Source organism: Manis pentadactyla, chromosome 6 (genome assembly GCF_030020395.1).
Source record: "Manis pentadactyla isolate mManPen7 chromosome 6, mManPen7.hap1, whole genome shotgun sequence".
Classification (NCBI taxonomy): Eukaryota; Metazoa; Chordata; class Mammalia; order Pholidota; family Manidae; genus Manis; species Manis pentadactyla.
In genome coordinates, this window is record NC_080024.1 from 28,409,924 (window position 1) to 28,427,748 (window position 17,825).

A 17,825-nucleotide genomic window follows, 5' to 3' on the forward strand; every position below is an offset into this window, starting at 1 on the left:
CTGAATGCACCAATCAAAAAAATAGAGAGTCTCAAAATCAATAAAAAAACAAGACCCATCTATATGCTGCCTACAAGAGACTCATCTCAGACCCAAGGACATACACAGACTAAAAGTGAAGGGATGGAAAAAGATATTTTGTGCAAATAACAGGGAGAAAAAAGCAGGAGTACTTATATATCAGACAAAATAGATTTCAAAAGAAAGAAAGTAACTAGAGACAAAGAAGGACATTACATAATGATAAAGGGTTCAGTCCAACAAAAGGATATAACCATTATAAATATCTATACCTAAGATAGGAGCACCTAAATATGTAAAACAAAGACTAACAGAATTAAAGAGGGAACTGGACTGCAACACATTCATTTTAGGAGACTTCAGCAAACCACTCATGCCAATATTCAGATCCACCAGAAAGAAAATATGTAGGGAAACAGAGGCACAGAACAATACGTTAGAACAGATGGACGTAACAGATACCCACAGAACTTTCCACCCAAAAGCAGCAGGATACAAATTCTTCTCAAGTGTATATGGTATGTTTTCCAGACTAGATCACATACTAGGCCACAAAAAGAGTCTCAATAAATTCAAAAAACCAAAAACAGAAATACCATTTGACCCGGTAATTCCATTTCTAGAAATTTACCCAAAGAAAACAAAATCCCTGATTCAAAAAGACATATGCACCCTTATGTTTATCACTGCACAACTTACAATAGCCAAGATATGGTAGCAACCTAAGTGTCCATCAATAGACAAATGGATAAAGAAAATGTGGTACATATACACAAAGGAGTATTATTCAGCCACAAAAGGAAAATAGATCCTGCCTTTTGCAACCACATGGATGGATCTAGAGAGTATTATGCTCAGTGAAATAAGCCAGGCGGAGAAGACAAATACAAATGATTTCACTCATTTGTGGAGTATAAAAACAAAGCAAAACAGAAGGAACAAAGCAGCTATAGAATCACAGACACCAAGAAGGGACTAGTGGTTACCAAAGCAGAGGGGTTAGAGAGGGTAGGTGGGGAGGGAAAAGGGGATTAAGGGGCACTATAATTTGCAATCACACTATAGGTAAGTCACGGGAACAGTATTATAGCACAGAGAATACAATTAATGACTCTAACATCTTACTATGTTGATAGACAAGTGAAAACTTGATAGTATGGGTGAATGCTGAAACATTGTGTTGTGTATTAGAAACCATATTAAGATTGTATATCAATGATACTTTAATAAAAAAAATATTACAGGACAAACATAATAGAGAATAAAAAAACATTAAAAAATCCAATGAAATTAAAAGCCAATTTTTTTAAAGATCAACAAAATGGACAATTCCTTGCTTAGCTGAATTAACTGAGAAAAAAAGAAAGAACACTAAAAACTGAAAATGAAAGAGGGAACATTAGAACAGGATGCCACAGAAATAAAAAGGATCATAAGAGAATACCACAAACAGCTGTAGGCCAAAAAACTGGATAACCTAGAAGGAACAGCTAAATTCCTAGAAACATACAACCTACCAAGATTAAATAATGAAGAAATAACAAAGTCTGAACAGAACTATAACTAGTAAGGAGATTGAATCAGTAATCAAAACCTCCCAACAAACGAGAGCTACGAAACACTGGCTTTAGGAAGGCAGAAACACAGAAAAATCAGGAGGGTAGAAAAGGCTGAAGTCCTCTTTATTTACAGTCTCCAAAAGTTCAAGGCAGTTTTATCTCTTAAATAACATGTCAATCATATAAAAAAAACAGCTGGAACCAAAGTAGAGAAATATATACAATATAATACATTGAGTATTTTCAATATTGTTAACTGAATTTTTCATATTAAGTTAAAAGAGGCTATTATGATTTACAATGTCATTTCTCTAGTTAAAATTAAACCTGTCAAAAGACATAATGTACATTTTTTTACAAAATCAGCACGCAGCATAAAACTGCTCATGACTATAATTTTTGTTTTTCTATAATACACTGCACCTGTGTTACAAAAACAAAAAAAGGCATTGCACTAGATGGTTTGAATACTGCATGAATCAGTATGTTAAATTAACACTTGGGAAATAATGAATGGCCTGTTTCACCATAAGGCTCATTCACAACAGTTTTCACTCTGCTAGTTAAGCGAGCTTTCTACAGGTAGATTACTTTCCTTGGCAGTTTTACACAAGCCCACTGCTAATGGGTAAAACGCCAAGGGGAAACTGCTGCCACAAAAACCAACACAACCCTACTATTTATAATACCCAATAAAAGCCAAAGCTAGAAAACCCTCATTGCTGAATCAAGGAAAAAATTATACAAAGGACATTTTGTAGGAAATTTTGAATATCTACAAATTTTAAATATTCAACAGGCTTGGGTTAAAAAAAAGTAAATCCTTTTCACTTCTTAAAAAAGTTTTGACAGCATCAAAAAAAATTTCATTTTTGTAAATAAGACTTTTATACAATGCAACATGTACACATAACTTTTCTGTGCTACTTTCAGTTATTCTCAGTATTCATATTTTACTCTAAGAAAGAAAGTATTAAGATTTCTTCCTCATTCTCAATTTTTCAGCATTACTATTCTCCAGGGCTTGAAAGGGAATTTAAGAGAGTTAAAGCTTAACAATGAGTAGCACAATATTTGAAACACCTTACATATGTGGTAGTGGCCTAACCAAGAGTAGCAAGGGGCCAGGGACATAGTTCTGCCACTCACAAATTAAATTGTATATTTCCCTTTCATTAAGATAGTTGTAAAAGGACAGATCCCCCTTCCAAGGCAGCAAGTATTGCTTCAGATTAGACTGGAACTGTTTTTAGCCACAAAACTATCTAAGCAGCAGCACTACTTTAAAAAACAGTTCTTCAAGTTCGGGAAAGGAAAACAAAATCAACCTGACACATTATTGTCAGGAGCTATTCCAATGGAGGACCGACCCAAGCGAGTCACACAGTATTAAGATTAAAAAAAAAAACAACCTTATCAGAGCTAGGGGAAGACACTTCCTGCTTGAAGTATTCATGACTGGGGTGCAGGAAATGGACAGGATAAATACCCCTAAGCATCTAGATGGAAAAAATGATCAGAGACAAAACAGGGTTTGCATTCAAAATGAGATGCAAAATCCATTGTTCTTGAACACATATGAACTCTAAAGAATGTTGCACATATTTTTCACTCCTGTACAACTTCTTTACTGGTCTTTAATATAAAAAAAAAATCACCAGTGTTTTCTAGGTTTTCAAAAGGCACACCACATCTTTTTTCTTTTTTCTTAAAAGAAGTGCTTATCAAATCATTCATAAGTCCTTGGTCAATTTGGGTCTAATTCAAAACAAACCACATTTCTAACACCAAACTAATACTTCCATTATTTAAAGCAAAACTTTCCAAAATATTCCTGTTTCATGTATTTACAGTGTCTGTAACTGGAATGTATCCAGATTTCTTTATCTTACTACATGAAAGTTATCATAGAAATGTGCTACATAGGAAGCCTGAAAAGAGTAGAACTTTAGAAAACTTTATAAATCCCCAAATTATCCCTGTTAGGGAAAGAGGCCAAGAGGAAATATTTGGGGTTATCTTATTTCCTCAGAGAGACTTTAGTACTTCTGATCACTTTTTAAACAAATGAAAACTCTATCAAACAAGAAGTTCTTTACTAAGAATATTTTGTCTCTTAGTATTTCTCAATAGTCAGAACTTGCCTAGAAACTGGTACAGACAGTTAAGGGATGGATGTCCACACTGGAAACTTAATTTTACAGATGCCACTTAAATCGCTGGTTATATTGAAAAAGACTTCATCTTTACCAAAAAAAGCAAGCAAGTGCTTCCCTCTCACCCAATGTCTTTAATCGGGTCTCATTTATTTTTAACATTAAGAAAAATCCTTCATTAATAATTTTCCTTTTGCGTATTTACTCACTGGACTCATATACTAATGTTTCCCTGAAAAGTGAGGGAAAAACCCTAGAATATGAGCATATGCAGATAAGTGCAGTGTAACATATTAAATTATAAAGAAGCTTAAAAAATAGCTCCAGAAAAAGGCCTAAAGTTAATGGCTATAGTCTCCTGTCACCCACAGACAAATAAAAACAGAACTTGAAAACATCAAACATACTTGAAAACAGAACATGACAGGAATCCCAATTTAACTCAAATTCCTCAATAAAACAAGAACAGGTTGTGTCATTCTGTTCAACTGGCCATTAATAGAATAATTCAGAATTTTTTCAAGGTTTCAGAAATTCTACCTAGGCAACATTAAACTGCTACCTAAGAAACACAAAACGAATCACCAGCTCTATAAATGCTAAGTAACGAATGTGACAAACATCATAACAAGAGAGTCACAATCTGTGAGACTGTTTTTATAACAGGACTGTTAGCAAATAAGACAACCTATTTTTCACCCTATCTCCTCATCTCTAACCATCTCTTAGGCTTTTAAAATATGTCTGTATTTTAGCTTAAGTGAAAAAATGTTCAGGCAACTTCCCAGCCTACGGATAGCTAATTTGTAAGTATCAAAATCAAAGTACAAATCCATGAAGTTTTAACCCTTCAGTTACAGACCTACACAGCCACAGAATGAAAGAGCCTGGCATACAGTGGTGATGTGATGAAGAAAGAAATCATGTAACTTATTTTTGGTCCTTTGTTCCAGCCCCCTTCCTTCACAGTCCATTTCAAAATATGTGCTTCATTTCAGCAGTTCAGACCTAAGCCTGTCCAGTGGTCTGGTACCATCAGGAAATACTTGTCCATTGCTTCACAAAATCTAGTCCTGTACAGCTCTGGAGAGACCACAGTTGGCATTTTACCTAAGATTATTAAATAGAAAAGGGAAAAGAAAGCTGTTACATAACTGAGCAGGCATCTGACTTCAACGACTACTGTCTTTCATGTAAACTGCCATAGACACACACCTCAGCAGTCTCCGAAAGGAGGCAAGGGTGCTCACTGTGCCACAGGACATGGGACATGGCCTTCCTGGCAGGAGTTTCTATTTTAAAAGACTAGCCCTTGACTTGAGATGAGAATTGTAGGAAAGCACAAATGGGGTCAGCAGTGCTCAGAGAACTTAGATTTCAAGTGTTAATCAGACACCCTCTGGCTTTTTTCTTTGACTTTTCATTTTAAAAATCTCTGGCATTTTAACACAAATTTAAACCCAAGATTTCCCCAAGTAAATAATTCCCTTTATTATTTGATTATTTTGGAAATAATAAAATCAGAGATAACCACTTTAAAAATAAATATATATATATATCCATTTTTAAGTATTCATTGTTAAAATGTTAATAAGGAAGACATGAGAACAGCTGGAAGGGTAAACAAAGTGAAAATTCTGCTCACCTTGTCCTCCTAAAATCCCTGTTGATTTCACAACCATCTCAAGCTTTTTGTCCCACGTAAATGTTCGAATATAATCTGTTGCAGGGGACAGTATTACAAACAAAGCTATGTTAATATATATAAACAAATGACAACACTAATTACTATTACTTCTATAACAGTTAACATTTCCTGAGTGCTGACAATATGCCAGGTGCTCTCCTAAGGGTTTTCACCATAGGCATCCATTTAATCCTCACAGGGTTTCATTTATAAGCAACTTTTTGAACATATTTTTGGTAAATATGATAAAAATAGGAATGAGGAAACTGAATGGAAGGTACTAGAATTAAATAATCATTATTTTTTAGTTTTTAAGTGAAAGTTGGTGAAAATATTCTATACTAGTAATTGAAAATATTCAACTACTAGACCAGGTTCAGTATAATCTTCAAATTTAATCCAGTTTCAATCATGAACTCTAAGTAAGGTATGCTTCTTGACTTACCTATAATTCCAACTACCAGCTCATTGCTGGTATCATCTCGCCCAACCAGCAAAGAATAATCTATAATGAGGTGGCTAGAAAGAAAGTGAGAGTCGCTACGGATCGAGGCTCTCAGCACAGCCTTGGAATGAGAACGGATATACAGAGGGTTGTCACGAACCATCTTTAAGAGATTTTCATCCAGCAGGACTACATCACAACTCTCTTTCCCGGTATCAGTTTTTACATTTCTATTCCTAAGTGAACCCTTCAAATCGAAAACCTAGCAGAAAGAAAATTCTCTGTCATTTACGTGAGAGTTGCTAAAAATGATTAATTAATATAATTAAATTGAAAGAGGCAGAAAGATTCCTTGTAGCCACTATCATTACATATACCTTTAAATTTAATTTAAAAATTTAATCATAACATATAACGTAAGTCATAAAATAAATGCATTATAATTATATAATACATAAAATGCATGTTGATATAACTGTAGTACATGAAATTAACACTTAGGACCTCAGTTACTGAAACATTTCAGAGATCCACTGACCCATTTAATCAACTTTAAGAAACATTAACAAGTAACTCCACAAACGTATCTTTGGGTCATATCAAAACTGTGTAATTACTTATGGCAATGTAGAGACAACAGCAATTCCAGGAAGTTTGGGGCAGTAGGAAAAACAACACACTCAAAAGTCAGGGAACTTGGGTACTAGACCAGTGTGACCTGAAGTGTATTCCACAGACCAGTGCTAGTCAGTTGTGCCTGGCTCATGATGATAAAGAGCAGGCACCAGAGTGTAAAACAATTCCATCATTAAACACACTCCTAACTTCAGCTGATGTTTTTCTCATAGCAATTCATTTTCAATGAAAATAGCAGGGCACTGAATTACATTCTAGCACAAGCTCCTTATGTCACCACAGACTGGAAACAGTTTAAGGACAGCACTTTGAAGAGTACTGTTCTAGAATGCAGACCAACCTGAGTGCTAGGAACACCTGTGTGACTGCCCTAATGTACTTAATTTCTCTAGGCCTCAGTGCCTTCATCATTAAAACTGAAATGGTAGAAGGAGATCTGCCTTCTAATTCTATAATTCTGTATTTCTAGAACATTGGACATGTTCAATTTTAGTAGTCTGTATCTTCTTCATTCTTTCCCACAGGGTTCGTAAGTCAAAAGTAACTTTGGCCTAACAACCCAAGTTTAGTATTTACTCTCCAGTACGATGTTATTTTCTGATTTTCTCTATTCAGGAACCAGAAGTACAAAGGGTTCTAGGACAAAGCTAAATGCTTTGCATAGTCCAGTATCCTCACCTGTCCCATCTTTCTCCCATAAAAAAGGTTTTCCATGACAAGAAGATCTAACTTCTTCTCGGTGTTGTTCTGAGAATTCTTATAACCAATTCTGTAAACTCCAAGAATTTTGGCCAATGCAGTGGGCCTCTAATCAAGAAAGGGTGAAAATAAACTTTATCAAAAAGGATTATTTATAATTTAATACCAGTATCTGGATTATCTGTGTAGTATCCAACATGATTTTCTATTGATACGGCAAGTCAGAGAAACCCTTGAATCTCGGAAGCAGGTAAAGCAGCAATGCCAGTAAAAATGTTCGATCCATCACATTCTCCCAAGGGATAATCCTTTACCATTTCTCAATTTATGAGTCTTATTATGACATGTAATTTCCCCATTAACATGCAATAAATCATAAATGAACAAAAAAATCCATGTGACTCCTTCATACTCTTACTGGAGTCATTGCTCAACGACAAGTGGCAAATTTGAGCCTCTGGCTTCCTCTCTTTCTACCTAAGGGACCCATTAGCCTCATTTCTCAACACATTTCAAATTTCTCAATAAAATTATTAATTATTAAATGTGCAACTACTTTCAACTAGTCTCAATGTTTCTAACTAACTTTTATATATACACTAATTAAATGCAACTTGCTCAAGATTGAGCCCTCAATGGCAAAGGTAGGGAAGAGAGTTTGAAATCATTGTATTCTATTACACCTAAACAGAATAAAAGAGATCCAGTCATAGGTCCAGTCATCTTACCACAGAGAAAACTGCCATTGGGACTAACTCTGGGGATGTGAAAAAGCCCTGGAATCTCTAATTATATACCCAGGTTCAGGATTTCTACCTTTTGTTGAACAGCATTTGTAATATAAGTGAAGTAGTGAGGTGCGAAGTCAAGGAAAGACTGGACTTCCAGACGAGGCATTTGCTTCAAAATGAATCTATCATCTAAAAGGCAGAAAGTTCATGTGTTTATTCAATCACAATTATTTACTGAGGGAATCTATAATAAATCATTCCAAAGATCCCAAATGATTTGCTTGCTTCACATTTTTTAAGGGCTGTTTTCTGATGTCACAGAGAAAAATTTGATCAAAACAGTCTTCAAATAATTGAAGGGCTGGAAGGGCTCCTGAGGATTATAGAATAAAGACCCAACCAGTTTTGACAATACCAGACCTAAATTCATAGCTAGATGATCTACTTTTCAAAACTAAAAAGAATTTTATAAACTCTTTTGTTAACAATCCAGTAAGACACAGCTATTACAGTTATTAAGTAACCTCCTTCCTACTGCATTTTCTCAAATAATTTCACTCAGTGGGCATGGAAAATGGAATGTCAAGTACAAATGGCCATGATCTTCTGTAAACCTTCATTGGTTAAGAACTTGGCCTTCCCATTTTCAGGTTAAATATTTCTACTTTTATCTTTCTCTCATCAGCTCTGAAGTACCTTTTTGACTTTTCTAGAAGTGTTCTGTTACTATTTATATTTGGAGAACTCAGGACTGGAGAGAGTTTGGTAAGGATTTGATCATGTCTGTCTCTACTTATATATCACATACATGTATATTCTTTCAAATATTTTTATCACATATTCTCAAACAAAAATAAAACAGAAAACTTGGCCAACCGACAGCAGTATCATACTACTTCACTTCAAGTGACTCATAAATTATGAGGGAAAAAGATGGATACTACTCAATCTGTAAATGATTACAAAGACTTACCTTCAGTTACATAGAAGGCAGCTCCTGATTTGCCTCCTCGGGCCTGCCAGGGCGACGAGTGGGAAAGAGAACGAATAAAATCTTCCTCACTGCTGCCCAGAATCACTTCACGCATCTTATGAAACTCTCCCGCATAGTAGAGCCGACAGTAAAACTTGGCATTAGCATCAGAAAATTCTATAAATAGAAGTGGTTTTTTTTTAAAAAGCTTTATACATCAGAAATCTCTCTTCCTTCTTGCATACTCCCCATCCTCTGACAAATGCAACCATTTACTTTTCTCTATGATAATATTTTTCATGTTAAGGCTACATCCCTATTTATCACAATACTGCTCAAGGTGATCCTGAGGATTAAAGAGCACCTTATGATCCCTTACACATGTAGAGAAAAATCAGACATTAAATAAGATCCATTACTGCATTTTCATCATTGTATTTTCACGTATGTTTTACTGAACATTGTATTATTCTGGATGATAAATTTTTGGCACCCACATACACACACACAATTCTAGATGCCTTGGCAAGGTGCTGTGGTTCTAGATAATACAGTAAGTAATTATTTAAACATTAGAAATTAAATCACATTGTAATTCATAACTATATAATTTCAAGTAAATTTATGAATTAATCACATTGTATTTCTTTGTAAATTGATATTTACTTATATGAACTAAATATAGATTAAATAAGCCTTATGCCAGTACACAGACTTAATACTCATTTCAAGAAAAAGGATATTTATCAAGTATGAAGCTAGAAGCCTCAAATAATAGAGTTTTTGCTCAAAGTCCCTGTTCCCAAACCAACAACATTTTATCTCATACATACGAAGCTCCACATGAGGATTTGTGAGTTGCTTCTTTTGTGTATCTCCTCCATCCACTTCATCTAAAAGGTTTAATATCATTAGTAAAGCCAAGGTTTTACTTATCAGTTCATTTTGTCTCTTCTTTTTTCCCTGATATAACAATAAAAACTAGTAAGTCAACTCTTGCTATCCGGTCAAGTCACTCTCAAGCAAACATTAGGTATACGATGAAACTGTATACTACTTACAATGAAATGTATGAACCTTTTGAAAGATCAATTTATTGATTAAAAACAAAGAACTCAGGTTGAAGAATAATTTTTCTCATATTTAAGTGAATCCTATGATAGCAATATACTAACTCAACTTTTACATCCAGTTTATGACCAGCTTCCCCATGTGTAATACCTCCCTCACAATATGAGATGCTTTATCATATACAAAGATAAACATATAATATATAAAATATACTAGTGTCTACTTCAGAGCCATTTTTTTATATTTGATTTGTCCAGCAAACCTACTATCCACTCTATTACTACAGATTTAGAATACATTTTAATATCTAAAAGAATAAGCCATCCTCTGAGTTTCACATTTCAAAGTTATTTTTTTCCAAAGCACCAGTGCCTTCCAAGGATCACAGACCAATAGCAGCCTATAGAATAGTAAATTAATTAATAATGAAAACTTATGCACTACTAATTCATGATCTACCCCAGGAACACAACTATTTCTGTAAAGAATCAGGGGGTAAATATTTTACTCAGTCATCAGGCACAACTACTGACCAATACAACGTGAAAGCAGCCAGACAGTAAGCGAATGAATCTGTGTGCCTGTATCCCGATACAATTTTATTTACAGAAACAGGTCAGCATCGTTTGCTGAAACCTGACTAGCCTCATACTCAAACACAATCAAGTAGGCATATTTTTTAAACACCAAAATGAAGATGGACATTAACAACCTGAACCTCACAGAGAATGGAAAAGAAAACATCTGAGGGAGTAGAGCAGTGAAAATATTTTGAATGTATACTGTGATTTACATGGTGAAACAGATGTTTTACGTGTGTTATATCAGTTAGTCCTCAATACACCTCGGGAAAAATTGCTTTTGCCACTTTACAGATATGGAAACTAAGGATCTGTGATTCTACCACACAGCAAGTGACAGCAATGGCATCCAAAATTAGTTGGACTCTCCAAGCACTGCGCTTTTTTTCCCCACTCTACACACTGAGGTGTGAGAAGAGGGGATGCCCTGGTTTCAGGAGTTAAGATTATCTGCTTAAGGATTTAAGGAACATAAGCAACTAAAGTAAGTAAATGAAAGCCTAGGAGAAGTACATATGGTCTCCTTTCACACACCTTGAGGCTCAATGCCTTGATTCTCGGTCCCCTCCTTGCCCGTCTGCCCAACCTGGTAGTAAGCACTATCTGCTCCACGTAAGGTCTCTCTCTTCTGGGAAGAGAGATCAGGGCTTCTCCCTGCTGTCCCTCGGAAGAAGGACAACATTCCAGAAGCCTTTTTGGCTAAAAATAAGAGGTAACATATTAAGTACAGGTCACTCACTGAAAGGGGAAAATTAAACTTTTCAACTCATTCCTTGGTTAGCAGTAACCATTATATGAGGATAAGAAATATGAGTAATACTGATACTTTCATTTATACAAATTATTAACCCACATGTTTTATTTATTGCAGGTGGGGGCTAGTCAAGCACTCTTACTAAAATCATAGAAGAGCAGTGTAATGTTCAGACAGCTAAAAATCAAAATGTGAAAAATTCTATATAAAGTCTGCAAAAATATCTTTCCAAGGCAGTCAGAATATCTTAAGCAACAAGATTAAGGGCTGAGGTCTTGCAGTACTGCAATACAGTTAATTAATTAAGCTAATATAACACAATATTAAGCTATCAGTATTCCGAGTTAAAGGTAGTATCTTTACATTTTTGTACTTACATCTTAAAACAGCAAAATGTAAGATTTTGTGTCTAGTGTTGAGAAAGTAGTTTAAGATGGCCAAAAATACTACTAAAGCTTTCTCTCTACTTTCATTCTTAGTTTTGAGCCTAATATATATGATCTATGTATGATCTGTGAGCTTAGTATATATAATTCTAGTCTTGTACATTTAGCATTAACAAAATGTAGAAATGCCATCTATAGAACATCAATCATAAAATGCTTAGTTAGGACTGGCAGACATCAGCATGGCCTCTTTAGTATCCAATCCCACCTTGTTCCCTTCTAAAAGAACTCCAATTTTTGGGGGGGCAGCAGCGTTTAGAACTTAAGCATGAATCATGCTCTGTATAAGCCAACCAGGACAATGTTGCTCACTACCCTCCCAGTCTCCTTTGCAGGGAGGGGTGGCCATGAGATCTATTCTAACCAGTGAGACTGAAGAGAGGCTTTCCCTCTAAAAGTGAACAGCAATAGTTTATACTTCTTTCTTTCTGCCTCAAATGTATACAGAAATGGAACATCTTGGCCCTGAGGAAAACATAAGAGAATCATAGAGAAACTATCCTGTATTGTCATAACAATACCAAGTAACTGAATCAATGTCAGCAACTGCCTGCCTCTAGACATTGCTATTTTAGAAAAAGTCTATACCATCATTTGTTTAAGCCCCAGTGTAGTCACTTGTTTTCTATTACTTGTAGTGAATACATTCCTAACTGACAAAGTCAGAGACTCCATAATCCTGAACAAGTTCCTTAATCTAAGCCTTAACTTCCTTTCTAAAAAATGGGGTATGTCATATAACTCTCATGTGGTTATTGTTGGCATTAAAGGAGGTAATGGATGAAAGGTTCTTTTTCACAATGTCAACAATACTGTAAAAACTTCTTTTAAGAAGGTTGTACATTTTAAACTGAGAGCTCTAGGAAGACATATACTGCTTCTTTTTTCAGAAACCTATGAGTTTCTAGGAGTTTCAAATTCAGTAATAACTTAAGATTAGAATCAAAGAAAAGCAAAATACACATAAAAGAGTATATGTAAAATTTTTCAAAGCATATTCTATTTCAAAGACCAGAAGTAATAAATTTTTGCCAGATGGCATTTCTTATTTAATAGGTTTTCTTCTTCAAAGCACAATCAAAAATAAAACTACTAATAACTACTACTCCATTTGTAATCTTACTTGGCTGTGGTTCTGTTTCTACTGCACGGTTTGTCTGTCCTCCACTGATCTCAGGTAATCTTATAGGACTGCTACTCTTTGGTCTGCTGTCTAAAATACTAAAATGAAGAACAAAGGAAAAGTTAGTTTAATACTATTCAGACAGAAATTAGCAAGTACTCTTGATTCCTACACTAATCTACTCCCCACATGACCCCAACCACAATATGAGAAAACAGATTCATAATTTATATTAAAAAAAGTCACAACATGGAAGACAGAGTCTTGAAATGTCTACTGAATTTAAGAAGAAGAAAGCAAAGTGTTATAATTATAAAAGTGTATGGGAAATACACGAAAGCAGAGGCTTTTATAGTATTTTCCCCAAGCCCACTAGAGCTATATTGGTACCTATAAGTCAAACAATTTCAGAAAATAATCAATTTCACATTTCTGATCTAGTTACCACAGTAACATACAATTCAGATCAAATTTTATCATGTGTAAAGTTAAAAAACCTATTTCAGTAAGAATCAAAATAATGAGCCTATGACAATTTCTGTCTAAACTTCTAAAATACTAAACACACTAAAGAACTGGGTTTGGGGGTTTTGTGTTGTTTTTAACTATTAGGATCTTTAGTTAGTATGGAAAATTCACAAATACTTCAAATTACAAAGGTAAAAAGCCATAGCTAATTTCCTAATGTTACTATTTTTTGAAGGAAAACAATTAGTTAATGAATCTACAATATACATTGAACTTCTATGGCAATTCTCAGAAAACAGTATCCAAAGGGAGTGATAATGGCTTTCCGCTCTATGTGAATTTTGTTCTATCAATTACTGACTAAAATATGACCACCACTGTCAATATCCTAATTACTTTTCATACTGATAATATGCTATGATAAAACAGAAGTATAAGTATTTCAAAAGTGACAACACAGCTAAATTAAAAGAAATTCTACTCAATCACAATTCACCTGTTCACTGGAGGCCCTTCTTCCACACTGTTCCTCAGAGTTACTTTGGATAATTCCTCTAAGGCATTTCGGTATTCTCTACAGCTAAAGGCAGAAATAGGTTGAAAAATGTTACAATAAGCTCTTCTTTTAAAATAAATCAAATGCTTAAGGATAAGCTTTGCATTATAGAAATAGTCATTTTAAGTGTCCAGAATTAAACACATTTAAGTTGAACGAACAGAAGTTATCAAGAAGATTCAAGAAAAAGGTCATCCTCACAGAGAATACAAAATACAATCTGACATACCAACGAGTATCAATATCCTAAGCAATGACTGTGAAAGCCTATATACTAACATTAAGATGAAATATCTTCAGGGGTTGAACAGGTAATTTAAAAGTATGAAACTTCAGGTTTAGTATAACAGAAAAAGAACTTGAGAATTCTTTTTTACTTAAAGGTACTGAACTGTAAGGAAAAAAAATTTTTAATGTTCTATTGGTAAAAAAAAAAAATCAACTCTTGGACTAGCAGTCTGTGAGCCCTGATCTAGACAAATCAGATGTGAGAGAACAAGAGGAGCCCAGCAGAGTATATTATTTTCCCAAGACATTAAAAAAAGGTAACCTCTACTAGAATAATTACTTTCTAATAGTACAAAAAAAATTTTTATTTGTCTTGCTTTGTTATCTCTTACCTATTCATGTAGTATGACTAAGCATTAAAGTGTAAAGAAATACTACCTTAATAAAGGCCAAAAGCAAAGACAAAAAATTTATCACATGAAATCTTCTAAAGGAAAAAAATTTCTCATTATACAGTGAACTCTAAACTCCATAAATGCTGAGTAATATAAATCTACATTGTTCACTCCTATATATCAAATACCTAATATACCACATATTGTAGACATTTAAAGATTCTTTAAATAAGTAGACTACTTGCAACTAACATATAAAAAGAAAAATTTTAATTTAAATGCCTTCCAAAAGAAAAAATACTTTAAAAAATTAAACATCTTAGATTCTACTTAAACTAAGTTCTAGCACTGCCAAGATATGGTAAAAATTAAAAGGCTTTGTTCTTTTAGACATAATATAAAAATATTTGAAAAGAAGGATGCTTCTTTAAGACACATGATAACTTGTGTGTGTAAGTGGATTAAGGCATAAGAATGGCATTATTCTAAGTCAGAAAACTTTACCTGCTATGTTTAGGAAGCAGGAAGGAAATTAAGAGTAAAAAAAAAGATACTCAGATGATATAGGGCAGATATGTTCCAAATATTATGTAAGTGAATGGAAGGAAGGGGTACAATGAATGCAGAGCATAATACTGAGAACAGTTCCAGGATACAAGGATTAGTAAAAAAAAATGTCAGGAGGCGGAGCCAACATGGCAGCGTGAGTAGGACAGTGGGAATCTCCTCCCAAAAACATATATACTTTTGAAAATACAACAAACACAACTAGCCCTAAAAGAGAGACCAGAAGACGCAGGACAGTGGCCAGACTCCAGCTACACCAGCGAGAACCCAGCGACTGGTGAAAGGGGTAAGATACAAGCCCCGGCCCGGCGGGACCCGAGCGCCCCTCCCCCCAGCTCCCGGCGGGAGAACAATAGGCAGAGCGGGAGGGAGACGGAGCCCAGGACTGCCGAACACCCAGCCCCAGCCATCCGGGCCAGAGCGCAGACACAGTACATGCCCAGGGGGCCCTGGATACTGGGGGAACAGGGAGTAAGACCTCTGAGCGGGTGCTGAAGCTGATGCCCCTGTGACAAAGAAAAGCGGGGGCTTTTTGAAAGTCTTAAAGGGACAGGGACTTAACAGCTTGACGGAAACAACCCAGGTCACAGTACAGCAGCTGGAAATTACAGGGAAAACCGGGTGCACTAACCCCCTGGGCAACAGCTCTGAGACCCCTCACGGAGGCAAACAGTCAAGCAGCCCCCCCATCCATCACCCCACCGGGCGCTGCGAAAGCAGAGAAGCAGCCTGAGACAAATTCCGCCCACAGAAAGGGAAATTTCTCCCTTCCGGCCAGGCAAGACACAAAGACCCACTCTACACGCAATTACCCAACACAAGCCACTAGGGGTCGCAGTTGCCCCAGTAAAGAAAGGCCAGTAGTAAGTGAAAATTTTGGCCCTCCCAGCTGACAGTCAATAGCACCTGTCAACATGAAAAGGCAAAAAAATATGATCCAGACAAGACTAACCCAGACAGCTTCGGCATCTGCTACATCTTCCCCTGAGAAGGAATCTGGGGAGATAGATTTAGCCAGTCTACCTGAAAAAGAATTCAAAACAAAAGTCATAACCATGCTGATGGACTTGCAGAGAAATATGCAAGAACTAAGGAAGGAGAATTCAGAAATAAAACAAGCTCTGGAAGGACTTCAAAACAGAATGGACGAGATGCAAGAGACCATTAATGGACTAGAAAACAGAGAACAGGAACGCAGAGAAGCTGATGCAGAGAGAGATAAAAGGATCTCCAGGAATGAAAGAATTTTAAGAGAGCTGAGTGATCAATATAAAAGGAATAATATAAGAATCATAGGCATTCCAGAAGAAGTAGAGAGAGAAAAGGGGATAGAAAATGTCTTTGAAGAAATAATTGCTGAAAATTTCCCCAAACTAGGGGAAGAAATGGCCTCTCAGACCACAGAGGTACACAGAACTCCCATGACAAGGGATCCAAGGAGGGCAACACCAAGACACATAATAATTAAAATGGCAAAGATCAAAGACAAGGACAAAGTATTACAAGCAGCCAGAGAGAAAAAAAAAGTTACCTACAAAGGAAAACCCATCAGGCTATCATCAGACATCTCAACAGAAACCCTACAGGCCAGAAGAGAATGGCATGATATACTTAATGCAATGAAACAGAAGGGCCTCGAACCAAGACTACTGTATCCAGCACGAATATCACTTAAATATGAAGGAGGGATTAAACAATTCCCAGACAAGCAAAAGTTGAGGGAATTTGCCTCCCACAAACCACCTCTACAGGGCATCCTACAGGGACTGCTCTAGATGGGAGCACTCCTAAAAAGAGCACACAACAAAACACCCAACATATGAAGAAGGGAGGAGGAGGAATAAGAAGGGAGAGAAATAAAGAATCATCAGACTGTGTTTATAATAGCTCAACAAGCGAGTTAAGTTAGACAGTAAGACAGTAAAGAAGCTAACCCTAAACCTTTGGTAACCACAAACTTAAAGCCTGCAATGGCAATAAATTCATACCTTTCAATAATCACCCTAAATGTAAATGGACTGAATGCACCAATCAAAAGACACAGAGTAATAGAATGGATAAAAAAGCAAGATCCATCCATATGCTGCTTACAAGAGACTCACCTCAAACCCAAAGACGCGCACAGACTTAAAGTCAAGGGATGGAAAAAGATATTTCAAGCAAACAACAGAGAGAAGAAAGCAGGTGTTGCAATTCTGGTATCAGACAAAACAGACTTCAAAATAAAGAAAGTAACAAAAGACAAAGAAGGACATTACATAATGATAAAGGGCTCAGTCCATCAAGAGGATATAACCATTATAAATATATATGCACCCAATACAGGAGCACCAACATACCTGAAACAAATAGTAAAAAAAAATGTGCCTAATCAACTTAGTTATTAGAAGCTTAAGAATCATCCTGTAATTATTTGGGTAAGAATATTTATAATTATTGGGTAAGAAAAAATAAGAGAACAAAGTATTATACCCAAAGAATATATATATTTGCTTATACTTAATCATTTTGCTTTACTCTGTGTAAAGGTCTCAACAATAAGGCAGTTGATAAATATACATAAAATATAAAGATATAAGCATAGGTGAAAAAGTCCCATGAAGAATACCTGAGAGCAAAAGCAATGATGGAGCTGGGTTCCTTCTCACAGACTGCAATGGGAACCCGTTCATGTTCATACATTAAGTAGTGTTTATCTGGATCGCTGTTCAAAAATTTTAAATACATAA

General features: G+C 35.5%; 1 protein-coding gene across 11 annotated transcripts in view; it reads right to left on the reverse strand.

Annotated features, from left to right (window-relative positions):
* Positions 1 to 1,684: 1,684 nt before the first annotated feature.
* The window catches only part of LOC118929814 (1-phosphatidylinositol 3-phosphate 5-kinase), a 103,340-nt gene continuing 87,199 nt past the window's right edge, over positions 1,685 to 17,825 (reverse strand). For 10 of the 11 annotated variants that reach the window (XM_057503628.1, XM_057503634.1, XM_057503633.1 and 7 more), the window contains 11 exons: positions 17,705 to 17,800; positions 13,847 to 13,930; positions 12,883 to 12,980; positions 11,094 to 11,258; positions 9,741 to 9,800; positions 8,908 to 9,084; positions 8,020 to 8,123; positions 7,183 to 7,311; positions 5,869 to 6,130; positions 5,382 to 5,456; positions 1,685 to 4,846 (listed from right to left, as the gene is read on the reverse strand). In XM_057503628.1, coding sequence (XP_057359611.1) covers positions 4,731 to 4,846; positions 5,382 to 5,456; positions 5,869 to 6,130; positions 7,183 to 7,311; positions 8,020 to 8,123; positions 8,908 to 9,084; positions 9,741 to 9,800; positions 11,094 to 11,258; positions 12,883 to 12,980; positions 13,847 to 13,930; positions 17,705 to 17,800 — 1,366 coding nt within the window. In that variant the 3' untranslated portion in view covers positions 1,685 to 4,730. The remainder of the gene's footprint in view (positions 4,847 to 5,381; positions 5,457 to 5,868; positions 6,131 to 7,182; positions 7,312 to 8,019; positions 8,124 to 8,907; positions 9,085 to 9,740; positions 9,801 to 11,093; positions 11,259 to 12,882; positions 12,981 to 13,846; positions 13,931 to 17,704; positions 17,801 to 17,825) is intronic. The other variant, XM_036920273.2, reaches the window with a different exon arrangement.